Source organism: Orycteropus afer, unplaced genomic scaffold (genome assembly GCF_000298275.1).
Source record: "Orycteropus afer afer isolate SDZICR_OR568_19922 unplaced genomic scaffold, OryAfe1.0 scaffold00070, whole genome shotgun sequence".
Classification (NCBI taxonomy): domain Eukaryota; kingdom Metazoa; phylum Chordata; class Mammalia; order Tubulidentata; family Orycteropodidae; genus Orycteropus; species Orycteropus afer.
Window position 1 is genome coordinate 12,041,351 of NW_006921657.1, and position 18,736 is coordinate 12,060,086.

At 36.4% G+C, this 18,736-nt stretch overlaps 1 protein-coding gene across 1 annotated transcript in view; it reads left to right on the top strand.

Moving 5' to 3' along the window:
- CTNNA3 (catenin alpha 3) overlaps positions 1-18,736 on the top strand; it is a gene marked incomplete at its 3' end in the record, with an annotated part of 1,944,816 nt that overhangs the window by 1,792,592 nt on the left and 133,488 nt on the right. Inside the window, exon 11 of the mRNA XM_007940725.2 lies at positions 2,365-2,565. Coding sequence (XP_007938916.2) covers positions 2,365-2,565 — 201 coding nt within the window. The remainder of the gene's footprint in view (positions 1-2,364; positions 2,566-18,736) is intronic.

Sequence of the window (18,736 nt, forward strand, 5' to 3'; positions counted from 1 at the left end):
TTCCTCCCCATAGTTACCTCTTCCCAGTGTCCATCCCGCCATACACTCCTGCCCCCTGGGCTGTCTGCCTGTGAATAAGCAGCCCTTCTTTCTCCCATGATTGTTCTCTCCAAGGTGTGTATCTACTTGAGGTAAATGTTTAACTCACATGCCTGTATTTTGTTTGTCTTGAAACCACAGGTATGGGTTCAATTCCAGACCTGAAGGGCAGCTAGGGGTCATAGTCTCAGTGGTTCCACCAGTGTGCCTGGATTTTTTATAGACCTTAATGATACATTCATAAATGAATGCTACAAATTTGGTTAAAACCCTAGTGAATTTATAAGGAAAGTTTTTCAGTGTTTAACCTTTCCCAAGTAAATAACCTGAATGTTTTTGATATGGATTAAATTGAATTTTGGGCCACATAAATGTGGCTACCTGTGTTCATAATCTATGTTTTAAGATTTAGACAAAGTAATTTATTGTTTCCAATTGTGTCTTCTGAGAGGACTTCATTCATTCACTCAACAAACAGTCCATGAGCCTGAAAGTGCCAAGTACTATAACAGGTACTAGTTATGATACCTCAGGGAATAAAACAAAGTTTTGACCCTTGGAGCAATCTACTAGAGAATTTTTTTTTAAGTACATCATTTCAATGCAGGAGGAAACTGATAGAAGCATATATAACATTTTATAGAAAACTGAAAAACATGGAACCAAGTTTGTCTCCCTGTAGCAAATGAATAGGTCAGCATGGATTTCCTGAGGAAAAGCTATTTCACTGGTATCTTGAAAGAATAGTAGGAGTTGAACTTATAGATTGACAGAGATATATAGTCAAGGTCAAAATTCTTATTATTCCTCATGAACAGTGTCATGGAACAACATGTTAGATTTTGGATACCATAAGAGACTTGCAAAGGAATGATAAGGGTCAAGTCTAAAAAGGCCAGCAGGGATCATATTCTATGGTACTTTGAATTCTCTGAACAATAAGTGGAAGATGTACGTTGCAAGGAAATTGCTTTATGAATGCCTGAGTGCCTAAGGCATTTGACTGCTAACCAGAAGGCTGGTGATTCAAACCCACCAGCCATTCCTCAGAAGGAATATTGGGGAATCTACTTGCATAGAGATACTGCCTCGGAAACCCAAGGAGGGGTTGCTGTGAGTCGAAAATGAATCGATGGCAGTGAGTTTTAGTTGAGTAGCCCTTACACAGCTAGTCAACATATATATTCAAGCAGAAAATGAGCAAGTGAGAGAGTTAATGGCATGTTCTGGGATCATTGAGGTCTTTGGGTTGTGGATATTTTCTGTACGTGTTTTTAAGTAATTCACAGAGTACTTAGAGGTGTTGGATGAGGATTCATATGGTAAAGGCAGAAGCCAAACACTAATATTTTAGTGTCCTTTTAATATCCTAGGAAATATCATTGTCATGTCTACTGATACTGTCACATATTTTCTTAGTTTCTTAGATAAGTTTTATCTGGTATTATTTATTAATCACTTTATAGAGAAATAAAATATTATTGTGCTTTAATAATAACTTTCTGCTGTCTTCATCCCTAATCATGCAAAGAGAAAAGAGTAGGAGGAGATTTGAAGAAATTTCGAATTAATAGCCAGTTGATCAGAAGTGCAGGAGACCTAGGATCCTATGAACTTACAGCTGCTGTCTTAAAGTCTTGGGCCGATTTGGCAAACTGTAAAAATGCACCATTTTACCTGTGAGATCTGACCTAGCTCTGGCAGTTAGATTAAGAAGATTGAATTGCAGTTTGTGTCAGAATTAAACTGATTATAGAGTTGTTTTTATTCAGAATTCAAGCAAACATCAGTATCTATTGTTTTTATTTTCATCTAGAAATTTTATTTAGTCACCTATATGTCACTCAGGGAGCTCTGGTAGCATAGTGCCTAAGGCACTTGACTGCTAACCAGAAGACTGGCGGTTCAAACCCACCAGCCACTCCTCCGAAGGAAGGTTGGGCAATCTACTTCCGTAGTGATACTGCCTCGGAAACCTAAGGAGGGGTCACTATGAGTCGGGTCAGACTTGATGGCACATAACAACACCAACAACATATGTCACTCAAATTTAAAAGCTAATCTATATGGAACTAGAATCTAAAATAATGCATGATCTATAAAAATTACTCTTCAGTAATGTAAAATTTTGCATTTCATGGATTTTGGCCTTTGAAAAAAATATAAGCAATATTGTGGTTGTATTTTTCCTTCTTAATTCCCAATATCCTCCTTTCCTGCCATGCACTGCCTCTGAAATCATAAGTTAATATAGATGGTAGTTAGATTTATGTGATTAAAAAAATAAATGAACAAAAACCCTTAATTTGATCTGTTTACTTACAGAGAGCCATATCCTGGAAGACGTCAACAAATGCATTATAGCCTTGAGGGACCAGGATGCTGATAATTTAGACCGTGCCGCTGGTGCCATCAGAGGACGGGCAGCCAGAGTTGCTCACATTGTCACTGGTGAAATGGACAGTTTCGAGCCAGGAGCTTACACTGAAGGTGTGATGAGAAATGTGAACTTCCTTACAAGTACTGGTAAGTCTCAGTCTCCAATAATGGCAACATTGTTCCTGGGTTTAAAACTACAAAGCTATCAAACATTCATACATCTGGAAAAAAGCTCTGTGCCTGTGTTGCTTGTTTTGAAATAGGTTGCTGTACTATCAGATAGATGCTTGCATCCTGTGGTTATATAATTTGTAATTTATCTCCGAGAATACATATGTTCAATGGGGAAAAGAAGTCTTTTATAAAGACTCCATATGCAATCGTATGCATTATATGAATCACCCATAGACATGAGCTACTTATGAATGTTTATTAATGCCAGACCAGTAAGGAGTTATAATTAGCTCAGATGTGCTAGTAAGAATGCAGTTGTCTCTGAACCCCTCTTGTAGTGGTATCATTGGTACCCCCAGGTTTGTGTTTACATTACTTAAACAAAGCAAGCTTGTCCTATGTTTTCAGAGAAATGTTCTCTACCTTCATTTGCAATCTGTTTGCAAAACAACATTTTGTTCTTGCACATAATCTTCTTTGATTGCTTGAGAGATATAGAACCAGGATTCTGTTTTAGTTACAATACCCATCTTAATAAAAGCCAGCAAATGGTTAGTTTTGAATCACTCAGTGAAATGTATTTTTATTTTCACACTGTTTTCATTTTTCCAAGAAATTTACACAAGTGAACAAATTCATATGGATTGTTAAACACTGGACATAATTTGAATTAGGGCAGTAAGTTATTTTATTTGTCGTTATAACAGACCTTTTTCCTGTGAAAACCTGAAATCTTCAGGCTGGAGAGTTTTACTAAATGCCTCCTAACATAGGGTGATGGCACACTCATGATTCCTAAAATACTGGAAATTCCATGCTTAATGCTTTCCTCCTGAGAACATTTTTTAATGACATGTTATGAATGATTTGTATTAAATTTGGCAGATATATACCATGTTTTAATGAATAGGGTAGAAAAATATAGTATGGGTGATTTTTTTTTTTCTTTTTTTGAGGTGATCCCTAAATTTAATTAAGAGAACCATATCAACAGTTGATTTACCTTCTAGGAACTAGTCCTGAAGAACTATGCCATGAGAAAAGTAAGATTTGCAGAAAAGTGGGCATTAGTTGTATTGTTTGTCTAGAATGTCATACAAAAAGTAGCTGATAAATCTTGGTATGTAGTTTTTTCAATACCTTGAAGTAAGAGGAAAGATATGGGAAGTATATCTGCAAACTTTGATACTGAATTTATATTTCTATGCCCAGCCCTCAAAAATCACTATTGTCACAATAGGGCATAAAGTAACTGTTTTTGCAATTGTGTATGAGAATATATTTATATACCCACTAAATGCACTGCCATTGAGTCAGATCCGATGCATAGCAACCCCTCCTTGGATTTCTGAGGCAGTATCACTAGGGAAGTAGATTGCCCAACCTTCCTTCCAAGGAGTGGCCAGTGAGTTTGAACCACCAGCCTTCTGGTTAGCAGTCAGATGCCTTAGGCACTATATACATATTGTATATATATACAAGTGGAAGTGAAATTTTAAAGTGTCTAGAATGAGAAGTGCTTTGAGGGACACTCTGTTCACAATCAATTTTTATGATATATGTAATCAGAAAATAAAAATAAAATGAAACTTTTTGCATATGAATTCCAGGTTTGTCAATACCACCATGATTCATAGTGGCCTTACAAGTTGACTAACCAATAAGGCTACCCTATCACTCAGTCAGGAGAGAAAAATCTTTTTTCTTCTTAATTAATTATATATAATTTTAATAGGAAGGAGTACTGGTGGCATTGTCATAAGCATTCACCTGCCAACTGAGAGGTCTGTGGTTCAAATCCACTAGGTGCTCTTCAAGAGAAAGATGTGCAGTTTGCTTCTGTAAAGATTACAGTCTTGTAAATACTATGGGTTAGTACTACTCTGTCCTATAGGGTCTCTATGAGTCAGAATCGGCTTGCTGGCACACAATAATAACAACAACAAAAACAATCTTAATTAAAAATTTCCAGCTAACTTATAACCTGTACATAAAATATAATAAATATAGAATAATTCTGTGTTATTCTGTATAAGGATTACTTGAAGTACTTACTGATGAAGATCATGGACTAAAGCCTTTGATATGTATTGCATGTGAATATAAAGAAAACAAAAATCCCCACTATTCGTCTGATAAATAACATCATAACAAAAAAATGAAGAAACTGATGTTGTCAATGACTTCATTCTACTTTGATCAAAGATCAGTGCTCATGGAAACAGCAGTCAAGAAAGGAAGGATTTATTGGATTGGGGAAATTAGTACAAAAGAGCTTATTAAAGTGTTGAGAAGTAAAGATGTCACCTTGATGAATAACTTCACCAAACCCAAGCCATGGTCTTTTCAGTTGCCTCAGAAGTATGCATGAACTGGACTATGAAAAACAAAGAAGAATTAACACATTTGAATTGTTGGGTTGGTAAAGAATATTGAACATACCGTGGACTGCCCAAAGAACAGACAAATCAATTTTGGAGGAAGTACACCCAGAATGCTCCTTAAAAGCAAGGATAGCAAAACTAGCATATTTTGGGTACATCATCAGGAAAGATCAATAGGTAGAAAAGGACATCATATTTGGTAATGAGAGAGTGACACAACAGCTTCAAAAATAGGCTCAAATAGACCGATAGTTTTAAGGGTGACAAAAAACTAGGCGTTGCTTTTCCTATTATACATTAGGTCACCATGAGTGGGAGCTAGCTTGACAGCAACTAACAACAACAATTCTGTACATGTTGTTGTTGTTGGCAGGTGCCGTCAAGTTGGCTCTGACTCATAGTGACCCCGTGTACAACAGAACAAAACACTGCTCAATCCAGTGCCAAACTCACAATTCTTGATATACCAGAGCCCATTATTGCAGCCATTGTGTCAATCCAATTCATTGAGAGCCTCTCCCTTTTGTGCTGAACCTCCATTTAATCAAGCATGATATCCTTCTCTGGAGAACGGTTCCTTCTGACAACATGACCTAAGTAGATGAGACAAAGTCTGGCTATTCTCACTTCCAGGAAACATTCCAGCTGCACTTCGTACAGTACAGCTTTGTTAATTATTTTGGCATTCCATGGTACTTTCAGTATTCTTCACCAACACCATAACTCAAAAGCATCAACTCTTTGGTCTTCCTGTTCATTGTCCAGTTTTCACAAGCATACAAGGTGATTGAAAAGACCATGGCTTGGGTTAGGCACACCTTAGTCTTCAAGGAGATATATCTTTGCTCTTCAGCACTTTGAAGAGGTCTTTTGCAGCAGATTTGCCCAGTGCAGTACATCATCTGATTTCTTAACTGCTGCTTCCATTGGTGTTGATTGTGGATCCAAGTAATATAAAATCTTTTACTGCAGACTTGTCTCCATTGATCATGATGTGGCTTATTGGTTTAGTGTTGAGGATTTTCATTTTCTTTACATTGAAGTGTGATCCATACTGCACAAGCTAGTCTTTAATCTGCATATTAAGGACTTCAAGTCATCTTCACTTTCAGGAAGCAGAGTTGTGTCATCTGCATATCACAGGCCATTAATGAGTCTTTCTCCAATCCTGATGCCATGCTCTTCTTCATAGAGTCCATCTTATCAGATTATTTGCTCAGCATACAGATTGAATAAGTATGGTGAAAGGATACAATCCTGACACATACCCTTCCTCATTTTAAACTATGCAGTATCCCCTTGTTCTGTTTGAACGACAGCTTCCTGGTCTATGTCCAGGTTCCTCATGAGTACAATTAAGTGTTGTGGAACTCCCATTCTTCTCAATGTTATTCATAGTTTGTTATGATCCACACAATTGAATGCTTTTGCATAGTCAATAGAACATAAGTAAATATCTTTCTGGAATTCTTTACTTTGAGCCAAGATCCATCTGACATCAGCAATGATATCTCTCAAGTTCCATGTCCTCTTCTGAATCCAGCTTGCATTTCTGGAAGTTCTCGGCCAATTTACTGTGGCAATCATTTTTTGAATGATCTTCAGCAAGATTTTACTTGCAAGTGATATTAATTATATTGTTTAATATCTTAATAATAAAATTAAGTAATTAAAAATGTCATAATATGGATAATTTCCATATTCTGTGGGATCACCTTTCTTTGGAATGGGTACAAATATGGATCCCTTCCAGTCAGTTGGCCAGGTAGCTATCTTCCAAATCTCTTGGCTTGGATGAGTGAGTGCCCCCGGTGCTACATCCATTTGTTAAAATATCTCAGTGGGTATTCTGTCAATTCCTGGAGGCTTGTTCTTTGTCAAATCCTTCAGTGCATCTTCACCTTCTTGCTTCAATATAATTGGTTCTTGATCATTTGCCACCTCCTGAAATGGATGAACATTGATCAATTCCTTTTGGTACAGTGACTCTGTGTATTTCTTCCATCTTCTTTTGATGTTTCCTGCATCATTCAATATTTTGGCCATAGAACATTTCAATATTGCAACTGAAGGCTTGAATTTTTTCTTCAGTTCTTTCAGTTTGAGAAATGCTGGATGTGTTCTTCCCTTTTGGTTTTCTAACTCCATATCTTTGTACATTGCATTATAAAAATTGACTTTATCTTCTCAAGCTACTCTTTGAAATCTTCTATTCAGCTGTTTTATCTTGTAATTTCTTCCATTTGCTTTAGTTGCTCTCCATTCAAGAGCAAGTTTCAGAGTCTCTTCTGACATTCATTTTGGTCTTTTATTTCCTGTCTTTTTAATGACCTTTTCCTTTTTTCATGGATGACATTCTTGATGTCATCCCACAGTTCTCTGGTTTCCAGGCATTGGTGTTCAATGCGTCAAATCTGTTCTTTAGATGGTCTGTAAATTCAGGGTGGATATAATCAATGTCATATTTTGGCTCTTGTGGACTTCTTTTAATTATCTTCAGTTTCAACTGGGCAGTTGAGTCTGTTCCACAATCAGCACCTGCCTTGTTTTGGCTAAAGATATTGAGCTTCTCCATTGCCTCTTTGCACAGATGTAATCGATCTGATTCCTGTGTACTCCATCTGGTGAAGTCCATGTGTAAAGCTGCCATTTATGTTGTTGAAAAAAAGATATTTGCAATGAATAAGATGTTGGTCTTACAAAATTCTATCATGTTATCTCTAGCATCATTTCTATTACCAAGGCCATATTTTCCAACTACTGATGATTTTTCTTTGTTTCCAACTTTTGCATTTCAATCACCAGTAATAATCAACATATCTTGATTGCATGCTTGGTCAATTTTAGACTGCAGAAGTTGGTAAAAATCTTTAATTTCTTCAACTTTGGCTTTGGTAGTTGTTGCATAAATTTGAATAATAGTAGTATTAACTGATCTTCCTTGTAGGGGTATGGATATTGTCCTATCACTGACAGCATTGTACTTCAGGATAGATCTTGAAGCCTTCTTTTTGATGATGAATGCCATGCCATTCCTCTTCAATTTGTCATTTCTGGCTCAGTAGATCATACGATTGTCTGATTCAAAATGGCCATCACCAGCCCATTTTGGCTTACTAATGCCTAGGATGGGAGCTCTGGTAGTGTAGTGCCTAAGACACTTCAAACCCAACAGCCACCCCTCAGAAGGAAGGTTGGGCAATCTATTTCCACAGTCATACTGCTTCAGAAACCCAAGGAGGGGTTGCTATGAGGCGGGTCTGACTCGATGGCACATAACAACAAGAACAACAACAATGCCTAGGATATCAATCTTTATGTGTACCATTTCATTTTTGACAACTTTGAGCTTTGTTAGATTCGTACTTCATGCATTCCATGTTCTGATTAGTAATGGATGTTTACAGCTGTTCTAATTTTGAATTGTGCCACATCAGCAAATGGAGGTCCTGAAAACTTTGCTTCATTCACATTGTTGAGGTCAACTCTATTCTGAGGAGACAGCTCTTCCCCATTTTATTTTGAGTGTCTTCTGACCTGATGGGCTCATCTTCTGGCACTATATTGGACAATATTTCAGGGTGATTCATAAAGTTTTCCAGTAATGTATCAGATAGCATTGCATTCTTACTCATAAGATTTTCACTGGCCAATTCTTTGAGAAGTGGATGACCCCTTCCTTCTTCTGAGTCTTTCCTAGTCTGGAAGCTCTGCTGAAATCTGTCCACCATGGGTGACCCTGCTGGTCTTTGAAATATTGGTGGCGTAGCCTCCAGCCTCAGAGCAATGTGCAAGCCAGCACTATATGACAAAATGACAGATGAGTGTTACGTTATATATTATATCCTAAGACAAACACTTGGCTAGATACAAACTTTACCTAACTGTTCTGACTTATGTACAAAGTTGACAAAAAGACAGATTTACCAATAGAACTAGTTGCTGATCCAGGGACTGCTTCGACTGTAGTAAATATATCAATTTTTAGAGACAGTGTATTTATACTTTTGAAGGTAATTTCTTATTCTATTTGCATATATTTTTATATATCAAGGATTGGCCATACATATGCACACACACAAAAAAATGCTTCCAAGTATTTACTACTAATTATGTTAATGAACAGGCGACTTCTACTTCTTAAGTACTAGGTAAGGATCTGTAATGTGATTATCATATGTATTAGCTAATCTTCATGCCTTTTGGAAGTTTCCATTTTGGTCATGGTAAAAGAATTTAATGTCAAACTTAAATCTTTTTTTAAGATACTTAAATCTTAAAAGATTTAAGTATATGTAGCATCTTATTATATATAATATAGTAGAAGATTTCAGTATATGTAACATATACTTAGGAGCTCTGGTAGCATAGTGCCTAAGGCACTTGACTGCTAACCAGAAGGCTGGTGGTTCAAACCCACCAGCCACTCCTCAGAAGGAAGGTTGGGCAATCTACCTCCATAGTGATACTGCCTTGGAAACCCAAGGAGGCGTTGCTATGAGTCAGGTCCGACTCGATGGCACATAACAACAAGAACAACAAGCATATACTTAAAAGATTTAAATATATGTATACTTTTAAGTATAGCATATACTTAAAAGATTTAAGTATATGTAGCATTTTATTATGTGTAATATAATATGTACATTTATATGTAGCATCTTATTATTTATTATAAGACTATAGTTTATGATATTCCAATTTCATCATTTTCATTTTTCAGATTATTTTTTTCTTCATCTTTGAAAAAAGCATCTCTTTCTTGTCTTATATGTTTAATTTCAAACTTTCCTCCAAGCAGCTTTCCTTGAAATTTATCAAAAGCACGCCTCACTAAAGGGAATTCTGAGCAATAAATTAGATGAAAAAGCTAATTAGATCAGTTTGATCTTAACCAAAGGAGAAAAATGTGAGCATTTTTGTCTCCCGTAGAGATATTATCTATGAAAAATACTCCCAACTATTCTATCCTCCACAATTAGCTAACAGATCTTTGTTCACATCTGCTTCTTACCTTGAACTTATTATTTATAAATAATCATCAAATTAAGTAATTAAAAATGTCATGTTTTGTGTTATGAAGCCTCAATAGTTCACATTTTAGTAAGTGAATGATTGATATATGTGGTTTGTTTTGCTCCTCCTTTCTTTCTCTCTCTCTAAGGCTCTCAGGTCTTAACCCTGCTTCCTGAAAATAACTTAATGAGGAGCTGTTGTGAATGGTTTTTATTATGGGGACTTCATTATCTTTGCCAAATTTATCTTTAAGTATTGTCATTAATGATGAAAACCAATCCATACTTATCTAAATAACAAAGAGTGTTTTTGGAGCATAACACCTTTGATTTTAATCAGACTTTGTGGCTCATTATCACATTTTCAAGATTTGATGGTCTTCTAAGTATTTTCTCAGCATTTGGAAGGATTGCCCTGTTACATTTCAGGAATTCACATTGTTCATAAGCCCTTACAGTTGATTTTAAGTGAAGTATAGGCAACATCTGAAATGCTGCATTTCATTCAGACAGAGGCACAACACTCTAATCTTCATTTGAAGTTCTTTTTCTGCCCCATTCTTTACTGCTACCAAGCTCTTCCACCTGTTAGAAATTCCTGATAGGGGAGAGAAATATGTTAAATTTTTTGTTAAATACCCTTCTGGAATGCAATGTGAAGGCTAAGTTTATATTCTTGACATCAATTTCAAGGATTTCTTAGTAGTTTTGGGAAAAGCCTGAACCAGGAGTGGATGTGTGTGTGTGTGTGTGTGTGTGGACTCTATCAGATGCAAAAATTAGAAGCTCCAAACTCCACCTGTTTTCAATGTCAGTAAGGCTCGTGGACTAGCACATTTTGGTGCTGTCATAAATGAACCTGACCACTACATCCTAATTACTTCTACTGTTGGCAACTGGAAGTGATGACAAATATTCATTCACTACTCGATTAGGCCCAAACTGGAAGGTATGTACTCAGAATCTCTCCCTCTTAGAATTGAAAAAGTCCATTCCAATGCCATTTTTCTTCTGAAAGGACAAATCAAATTGTTTAAAAGTATTTGCAGCCAAAATGTTGTAAATTTCTCATTGCAATTGATTAGCTATCAGATAAACCTTTGAAATAAATTTTATTTTAAAATCATCAAGTAACTTTGATTACAAGATACTAAATTCCTATCAAGTCCATTGTGCTTTTCTTTCCCAATACAATTACCCTTCATTCTGTAGCCTAATTAAAACATACTGCTTCCTAATGTTGCATCTCTGCCCTATAACCTTAAATGTTAATATTAGCTGCCATTAAATCAACCTTGACCCACGACAACCCCATGCACAATAGAACTAAATGCTGCTTGGGCCTGGACCACCCGTATGATGGATTGTTGATTGGAACATTGTGATCCATAGAGTTTTATTGTTTAGTTTTCTAAACTAGATTGCAAGGCCTTTCTTTCTGGTGCACCTTAGTTTGCATGCTCTGGTGAAATCTGTTCAGCACCATAGAAACAGGAAAACCTCCACCGACTAACAGGTGATGGCTGGCTGCACATGAAGTGCATGGACTGGGAATCCTACCTACCACTGAACCACCGTTTCCCTCTAGAACCTTAAATAGCTATAGGATAAAACCAAAATTCTAGTATTCTTTGCCCTCCCCAGTCCAGTAAACACAGAAAATCAGTACCTGCATACTAGATAAACCAAAAACCAACCAAACTCACTGCCGTGGAGTCGCATCTGATACATAGCAACCCCTCCTTGGGTTTCTGAGGCAGTATGACTACGGAAGTAGATTGCCCAACTTTCCTTCCAAGGAGTGGCTAGTGGGTTTGAACCGCCAGCCTTCTGGTTAGCAGTCATATGCTTTAGGCATTTTACCACCAGAAGACTCAAATAATTTTTATGTGTCTTATAGAGCTTTGACCTATATTATTTTGTTTTGTTTTAAGAATTGGTGATTAATATTAAAATGGAAGGAATATTACTTATAAAAATCAAGATTCATGGAATATTCTTACAAGTATGGAGATACGGCAACCCCAGGGCAGCATTAAATGTTGAACTGACTGAAACTTATGGTGTTCTTTCCATTTTGCTTGTGTCTCAAGCTTGTCATGATATTCACTATTTCATGGTGTCCTCTAGTCTTTCTCGTTATAATTCCAGACTTCCTCACCTGCAACATTGACCTTCTAGGCTCCTTTAAGCATTTGGATTTACCTAAACATGCATTTCTAAAAAATGTTTCCACTGTGAGCCAAAAGGAATATTGTACTCCTTCAATGCTAACTCTTCTACAATCATGTGAAGGTGCCAAAATCTTGTTCGTGTTGTCCCCATCATCTTAAATATCCTTGCCCCTTTTTTCTCATTTCAAATCTTATTTAACTTTCAAGAAGAAAAAAAAAAAATCATACCCTACCTCCCCTGAGAAAGTTTTTTTAATCCTTCTGGCAATAGTGAATTCTTCTTAGTCTCCTTTCCTGCTGATCAAGCCACTCAGCTATATCACTCCAAATAACTATATGCTATTGATTAACACTTCAGATATCCTTACATAGAAGTGACTCTTTTTTCCAAATAGACTGTAAACTATTGAAGAGATGAACACTTGTATCATTTCTCTTTACATCTGGCCCAGAACCTTGTACACAAAATATAACTAGAAATATACTTCTTAAATCATATAACCATCATGTCTTTATATTTTCACTAATTCTTTGCTATGCCTGCATTGGGGAAGCCCTTTCTTCTCTCCTTCCTCCTCTCAAAACCTAATCATTCTTCAACACTTTCTCAGATGCCATTGCCTTTTCTTTTTTTTTTTTTTTTTCACTTTGAACCAATTGCTCTGTTATCTGTGCTATCATATGCAAGCTTGTCCTCCACATAATGCTTATTTAACTTTGCCTTTTATCATAAGCATACATTTACAATATGTTTTCCCACTAGATTGTAATGGCATTAAAGACAGAGGCCATGCTTTATTTCCTTTATATGCCTCAGTAACATCTTACACATAGTAGAAGTGTGCAGTGATTGCTAATCACCAATAACTCCTCCAAATTTTAAATTAAAAATACAAGATTATACTGTGAAACATTCTACAATAGTTAAAAGAGAGAATAAATTATCATCCCATTTCAGAAAACATTCAGAAACAGTGCACTATGTCAAAGGCCAAGGCAGAGACAATATCAAAGAAGTGATTCATTATTGTCCAGAGTTAAATATTAGCCACTTTCAGAAAACGTGGGGTAAGATTTATTTTCAAAATGTTCTTTAGCAAGCTTTTGAATAGAGATCATGGCTTTTGTATATTCAATTATTTAGAAGAATTATAGGGGCTACTATGAGTCGGGTCCGACTCAATGGCAGTGTGTTTGCTTTTTGGTTTTGGTATCATTGATGTGCATATATTAAAAGATCCCACTGAGCATAATTTCACTAATGCTTCTTGCAAATCTAGCCACTGTGTCTTCAGATTCAGGAACAATTGTTGGCAAACATTCTTCCCCTTGTAGCAGTCTGAGACAGGTCTCCAGATTAGGACCTTTCATAATTTTGGTATTATTCTTAATCTCACATCCTTAACACCATTAGAAGACCAGGGTCTGAACCGGTTCATTGCACTTCAGTCACCACATGACTGAATCAGAATCTGCATTTAACAAGATCCTCAGGTGATTCTTACAGATTTTAGAATCTTACACAAACATGAGAATCACCTAAGGATCTATCTATCTGGAAAGAGCTATGTATTACGTTTATCTTTCTATTCCTACTTTCATATTCTTTCTCTAAAAACTACCAATTTAGATTTATTTTATTTTGCTCATTCAGTGGAGATGTTGTTGTTATTCTTAGGAGCCCTAAATTGGTTCTAACTCATAGCGAGCCTGTGCACAACAGAACAAAACACTTCCAAGTCCTGAAGCATCCTCCCACTCATTGGTGTGTTTGAGCCCATTTTTGCAGCCATTGTGTCAATCCATCTCGTTGAGGGTCTTCTTTATTTTTACTGACTTTCTGCTTTACCAAGCATGATGTCCTTCTCCAGGGACTAGTCTCTCCTGATAACATGTCCAAAATATGTGAGACAAAGTTTCACCATTCTCACTTCTAAGGAACATTCTGACTATACTTCTTCCAAGAAAGATGTGTTCGTTTTTCTGGCAGCCCACGGTATAGTCAATATTCTTTGCCAACATTGTAATTCAAATGCGTCAATTGTTCTTCAGTCACCCTTATTTATTGTCCAGCTTTCTCATTCATATAAAATGATACAAGTTAGCCCTCAAAGTGAGATCTTTGCTTTTTAACACCTTGAAGAAATCTTGGGAAGCAGATTTTCCCAATGCACTAATACATCATATGATATCATGGCTTCTGCTTCTGTGGGCACTGATTGCAGATCCAAATAAAATAAAATCCTTGATAACTTCAATATTTTCTCCATTTATAATGATTGTGGTTATTGCCCAGTTATGAGAATTTTTGGTTTATAAAGAAAACATAAAGGTTGAGGTATAATCCATGATGAAGGCTGTAGTCTTTCATCTTCATCAGTAAATGCTTCAAGTCTCTTTGCTTTGACCAAGCAAAGTTGTGTCATCTGCATATCTCATGTTGTTTATGAGTCTGCTTCTAATGTTGGTGCCATGTTCTTCTACATATAGTCCACCTTCTCAAATTATTTGCTCACCATAAAAGTTGAATAATTATGGTGAAATGATACAATATTGACATGCATCTTTCCTGACTTTAAGCCATGCAGTATCCCCTGTTCTCTTTCAAAGACTGTCTCTTGTTGTATGGATGATTTCCACATGAGGACAATTAAGTGTTCTGGAGTTCCCATTCTTTACAACGTGGGCCACAAGTTGTTTGACTTGACACAGTTGAATACCTTTGAGTAGTCAATAAAACACAGGTTGTGTGTTTCTCAACAATGATGTCCCTTGTCCCTTGTTCCACATGGTCTTCCAAATCTGGCTTGAATTTCTAGTAGTTCTGTGTCAATATACTGCTGCAACCTCTTTTGAATTATTTTCAGCAAAAATTTCCTTGCATGCTATATTAACGATATTGTTCAATACTTTCCACAGTCTGTTGGAATGGGCACAAATATAGATATCTTCCAGTCAGTTGGAATCCACTCTTTAGCCCTCTATATTATTTCCTATGTAAGCAATACCATTTGTACTAATGTGTTGGCATGGATATATATATATTTTAATAAGGATATAACTGTTATTTTTTAGATTCTTCCACATATCTCTAGTTGCCCAACCATATCAACAAGGACAGAAAGCCTTTTGCATCTTACTGTATATACAGGAGATTTTGGTTTTTCCAGCATTTTTTTCCTCTGACATGTTTATATTTTAATTTACTTAAAATGGCAAGATAAGAAAACACCCTCAGCTACTTAACTAGACCTGATTCCTTTTCAAATCCAGTCATCCTTGGAGAGACAACAGGCTTGCCAGTCAGAGTTCTGATATCAATTTCTTCAACACACAACATTACCTCAAAGTCTCAATGTCTGCTAGAACAGTTGCCCTCTCAAGACTATGGGATCTTACCCTTCCAGAATCACCTACATAAAGACTTCGGGTTCTCTAGGTTTGACAGTTGTTCTGTATACATAAGTGTCTTCTTCTTCTTTTTTTTTTATATGCATTTTATTGAAATACAATTTATGTACGGTGAAATATACAAAACTAAAGTGACATGGGTTAATGCATTTTTTTTTTTTTTGCAGTGTTCCCTCCCCTCCCCTCCTACCCCTGGCAATGAACAAATAAAGTGTCCCTCCATATATAAACCTTTCCTTGACCCTCCACAACAATGAACTAATACTATATTTGTCCTTCTGTGATTGACTTATTTCACTCAGCATAATGTCCTCCAAGTTCATCCATATTATGCAGTGTTTTGCAGACTCTACATTACTCTTTAGTGCTGCATAGTATTCCAGTATGTGTATGTACTATAGTTTGGTCATCCACTATTCCGCTGATGGGCACGTAGGTTGTTTCCATCTTTTTGCTATTATAAATAGTGCTGTGATGAACATGAACTTGCATGTATCTGTTCCTATCCTGGTTCTCACCTTTCTATGATATATACCTAGTAAAGAGATTGCTGGGTCAAATGGTATCTCCAATTCTAACTTTCTAAGGAATTGCCATATTGCTTTCCACAGTGGTTGTATCACTTCACAGTCACACAAGCAGTGTATGAGAGTCCCAATCTCTCCACATCTCCACCAGCATTTGTTATTTTCTGTCTCACTGAACCTTGCTATCAGTGCTGGGGTGAGATGGTATATCTCATTGTTGTTTCGATTTACATCTCTCTGATCACCAATGATTGTGAGCATCTTTCTATGTATTAGTTGACCACCTGAATATCCTCCTTGGTGAAGTGTCTATTTATGTCTTCTGCCCATTTTTCAATTGGATTGTTAATTCCTTTGGTGTTGAGGCATTGGGGTTTTCCATCATCTTAGAGATAAGACCCTTGCCAGGTATGTAATTATCAGCACATATGATTTTTTTGATATGAAGGTTTATCATTTTTCTTTGAGGTTACCCTGTGATTAATAGTTTTCTTTCCCAGTTTAGAAGAATCCATTCTATCTTGTAGTTGTCTTGACTTCCCTACCATCCAAAAGTTCTGTAACAACACATTTTTTTTCCCTCTTTTTGGTTTGTAGTTATCCTCATTTGTTGGTTGATGTCTCTGGTTCCCTGTTTACAATCTTGTAGGTTTATTTACTTTGTATAATTCCATAGGTGGGTTGGTTTCTGGGTTATATCATTGTGTGTGTTAATGGTCAGTTGTATATATAAGCTTCTTGTTAATGTTTTCTGCCAGACTTCCAACTGGTTTATTTCAGTTGGAACCCCTGTCAAGAATTTGCATTTCCTGAAATGGTTGAACATCAACCAATGGTTTTTGGTACAGTAACTTTGTATATTCCTTCAATAAGTAGAGATAGGTAGGGAGAAAAGATAATTCATATTCAAAAGTATTAAGTATGAAGTGTCAGGTTTGGTTCTGAGTTGCAAACAATGGAAAATAACTGTGGCTGCATTAAGCAGAGAAGCAAGCAAACAAACTCAGGAAATCTGGAGAACAAGATAGGGAAACAGACAGAATCCAAGGGATGTTGTATATAGGAACTAAAATTAAGGTCATCTCAAGGAACATCTGTTAAGGTGCCATTCCAGTCCTCTCTGAACATTTAATGCTACTATTGGCATCATTACTTTATAAAACTGGACCCCACAGATGGTACTTTTGTCTCCATTCTCCTGATACTTCCACTCCTGGAATAAATCCTAAACTAACCCCCCCCCACCTTTATTTTTGGCCTCATTTGCTTTCAATTCAAATTCCTGGGCAGTACTATCGTATTAGCAGGCTTTAAACTGTATGCCCACGCTTGGCTGTCAACATGCAATGGGACCATGTAGTAGGCCTTTAAGCTTCTGGGGAGGCAGTGCTCTATGTCCCACTGTTACTCTCTGACTGGCTGATTGATGTCATAGGAAGAGAGTTTGGAGTCTTTAGGCATGGGGAAGGGGCAGGAAGTGAGGAGCTTCAACAAGAGCATTCTCCCCAGAGAACAGAAATTGAGGACTGAATTTACCACCTTCGTTGGTCACCTGTCTATGGTGGAACAATGGGAAATTTTTCACACACATCACCTAGTCAGAAGCACTGCCCTTTAGGAGATTCCCAATCCCAGTAGATTATGTAATTTTTTAAAACAAGCAAAAAAGCATGCTTTGTTCCTGGTAAATTAAGTGAGATGTTAGGCTATCATTCCTAATCATGTATGCTCCAGGAAAGATGCATTGTAACAGAATAGATAATGTAAATGTGCTCCTATTGCCAAGATACTGACTTACAAAAATAATGGTTATTGTTTTGTTTTGCTTTGCTTTTTCCATGAAAACGTAACGGAAGCTACGAAGTTTTGTGAAAAAGTGGTAACATCTGTTTTTCACTGGTTGCTTGTCTTTTTTGTTCTTTAAGAGCAGTGACAAAAATTTGACTGCCTTGTATCCTATTATTGTTTAAATATACAATAGTACTTATCTAAATTCATCATTTTGTTCTGAGTCAAAAGGAATGAGGTCTTTAACGTCATTTGTTTCAAGATTTTCCAAGTATTAGACATTCTTTACAACAGCGTAGAATAATGCCTTCTGATATTGTAGTGATTGCATGATCATTGGGAAAACGAAGTAGCTGTTCAAAATAGAGGTGACTGGAGGCTCTGGTATCTCAAGCAGCCTTAGTTCCATCCCAGCCACACTGATCAAGATTTGAATATCCCTCTAACTCACTAAAGCCAACTGGTATGAAATAATACATTTGTTGGGAAGCTCTGGAGACAACTATCTACTGGGTAATCTAATAATTAAGCCTTTTTATAAAAAAGAAAAACACTGTAAAGTGTTTTATAAATTGTAACATACTGCATATTTTAAAATATGTAGGTAATATCTGGCAGAAGGCTCATTCCTTCCACTCTATCTTGAAAGTAAGGTTTATGACACTAGTGAAATAACTCCCTTCACTTATCATAACTATCTATTTCATGTGTTAATAGCTCTCAGCTGTAAAGACAGTTAATTTTACTTTCTTTAAAAGATCTTTATATACAGCCTGTAAAGTCTGGTTATATATTTATTGATGTGAGCTGGTAAAACTATTATATTAAAAACCAAACTCACTGTC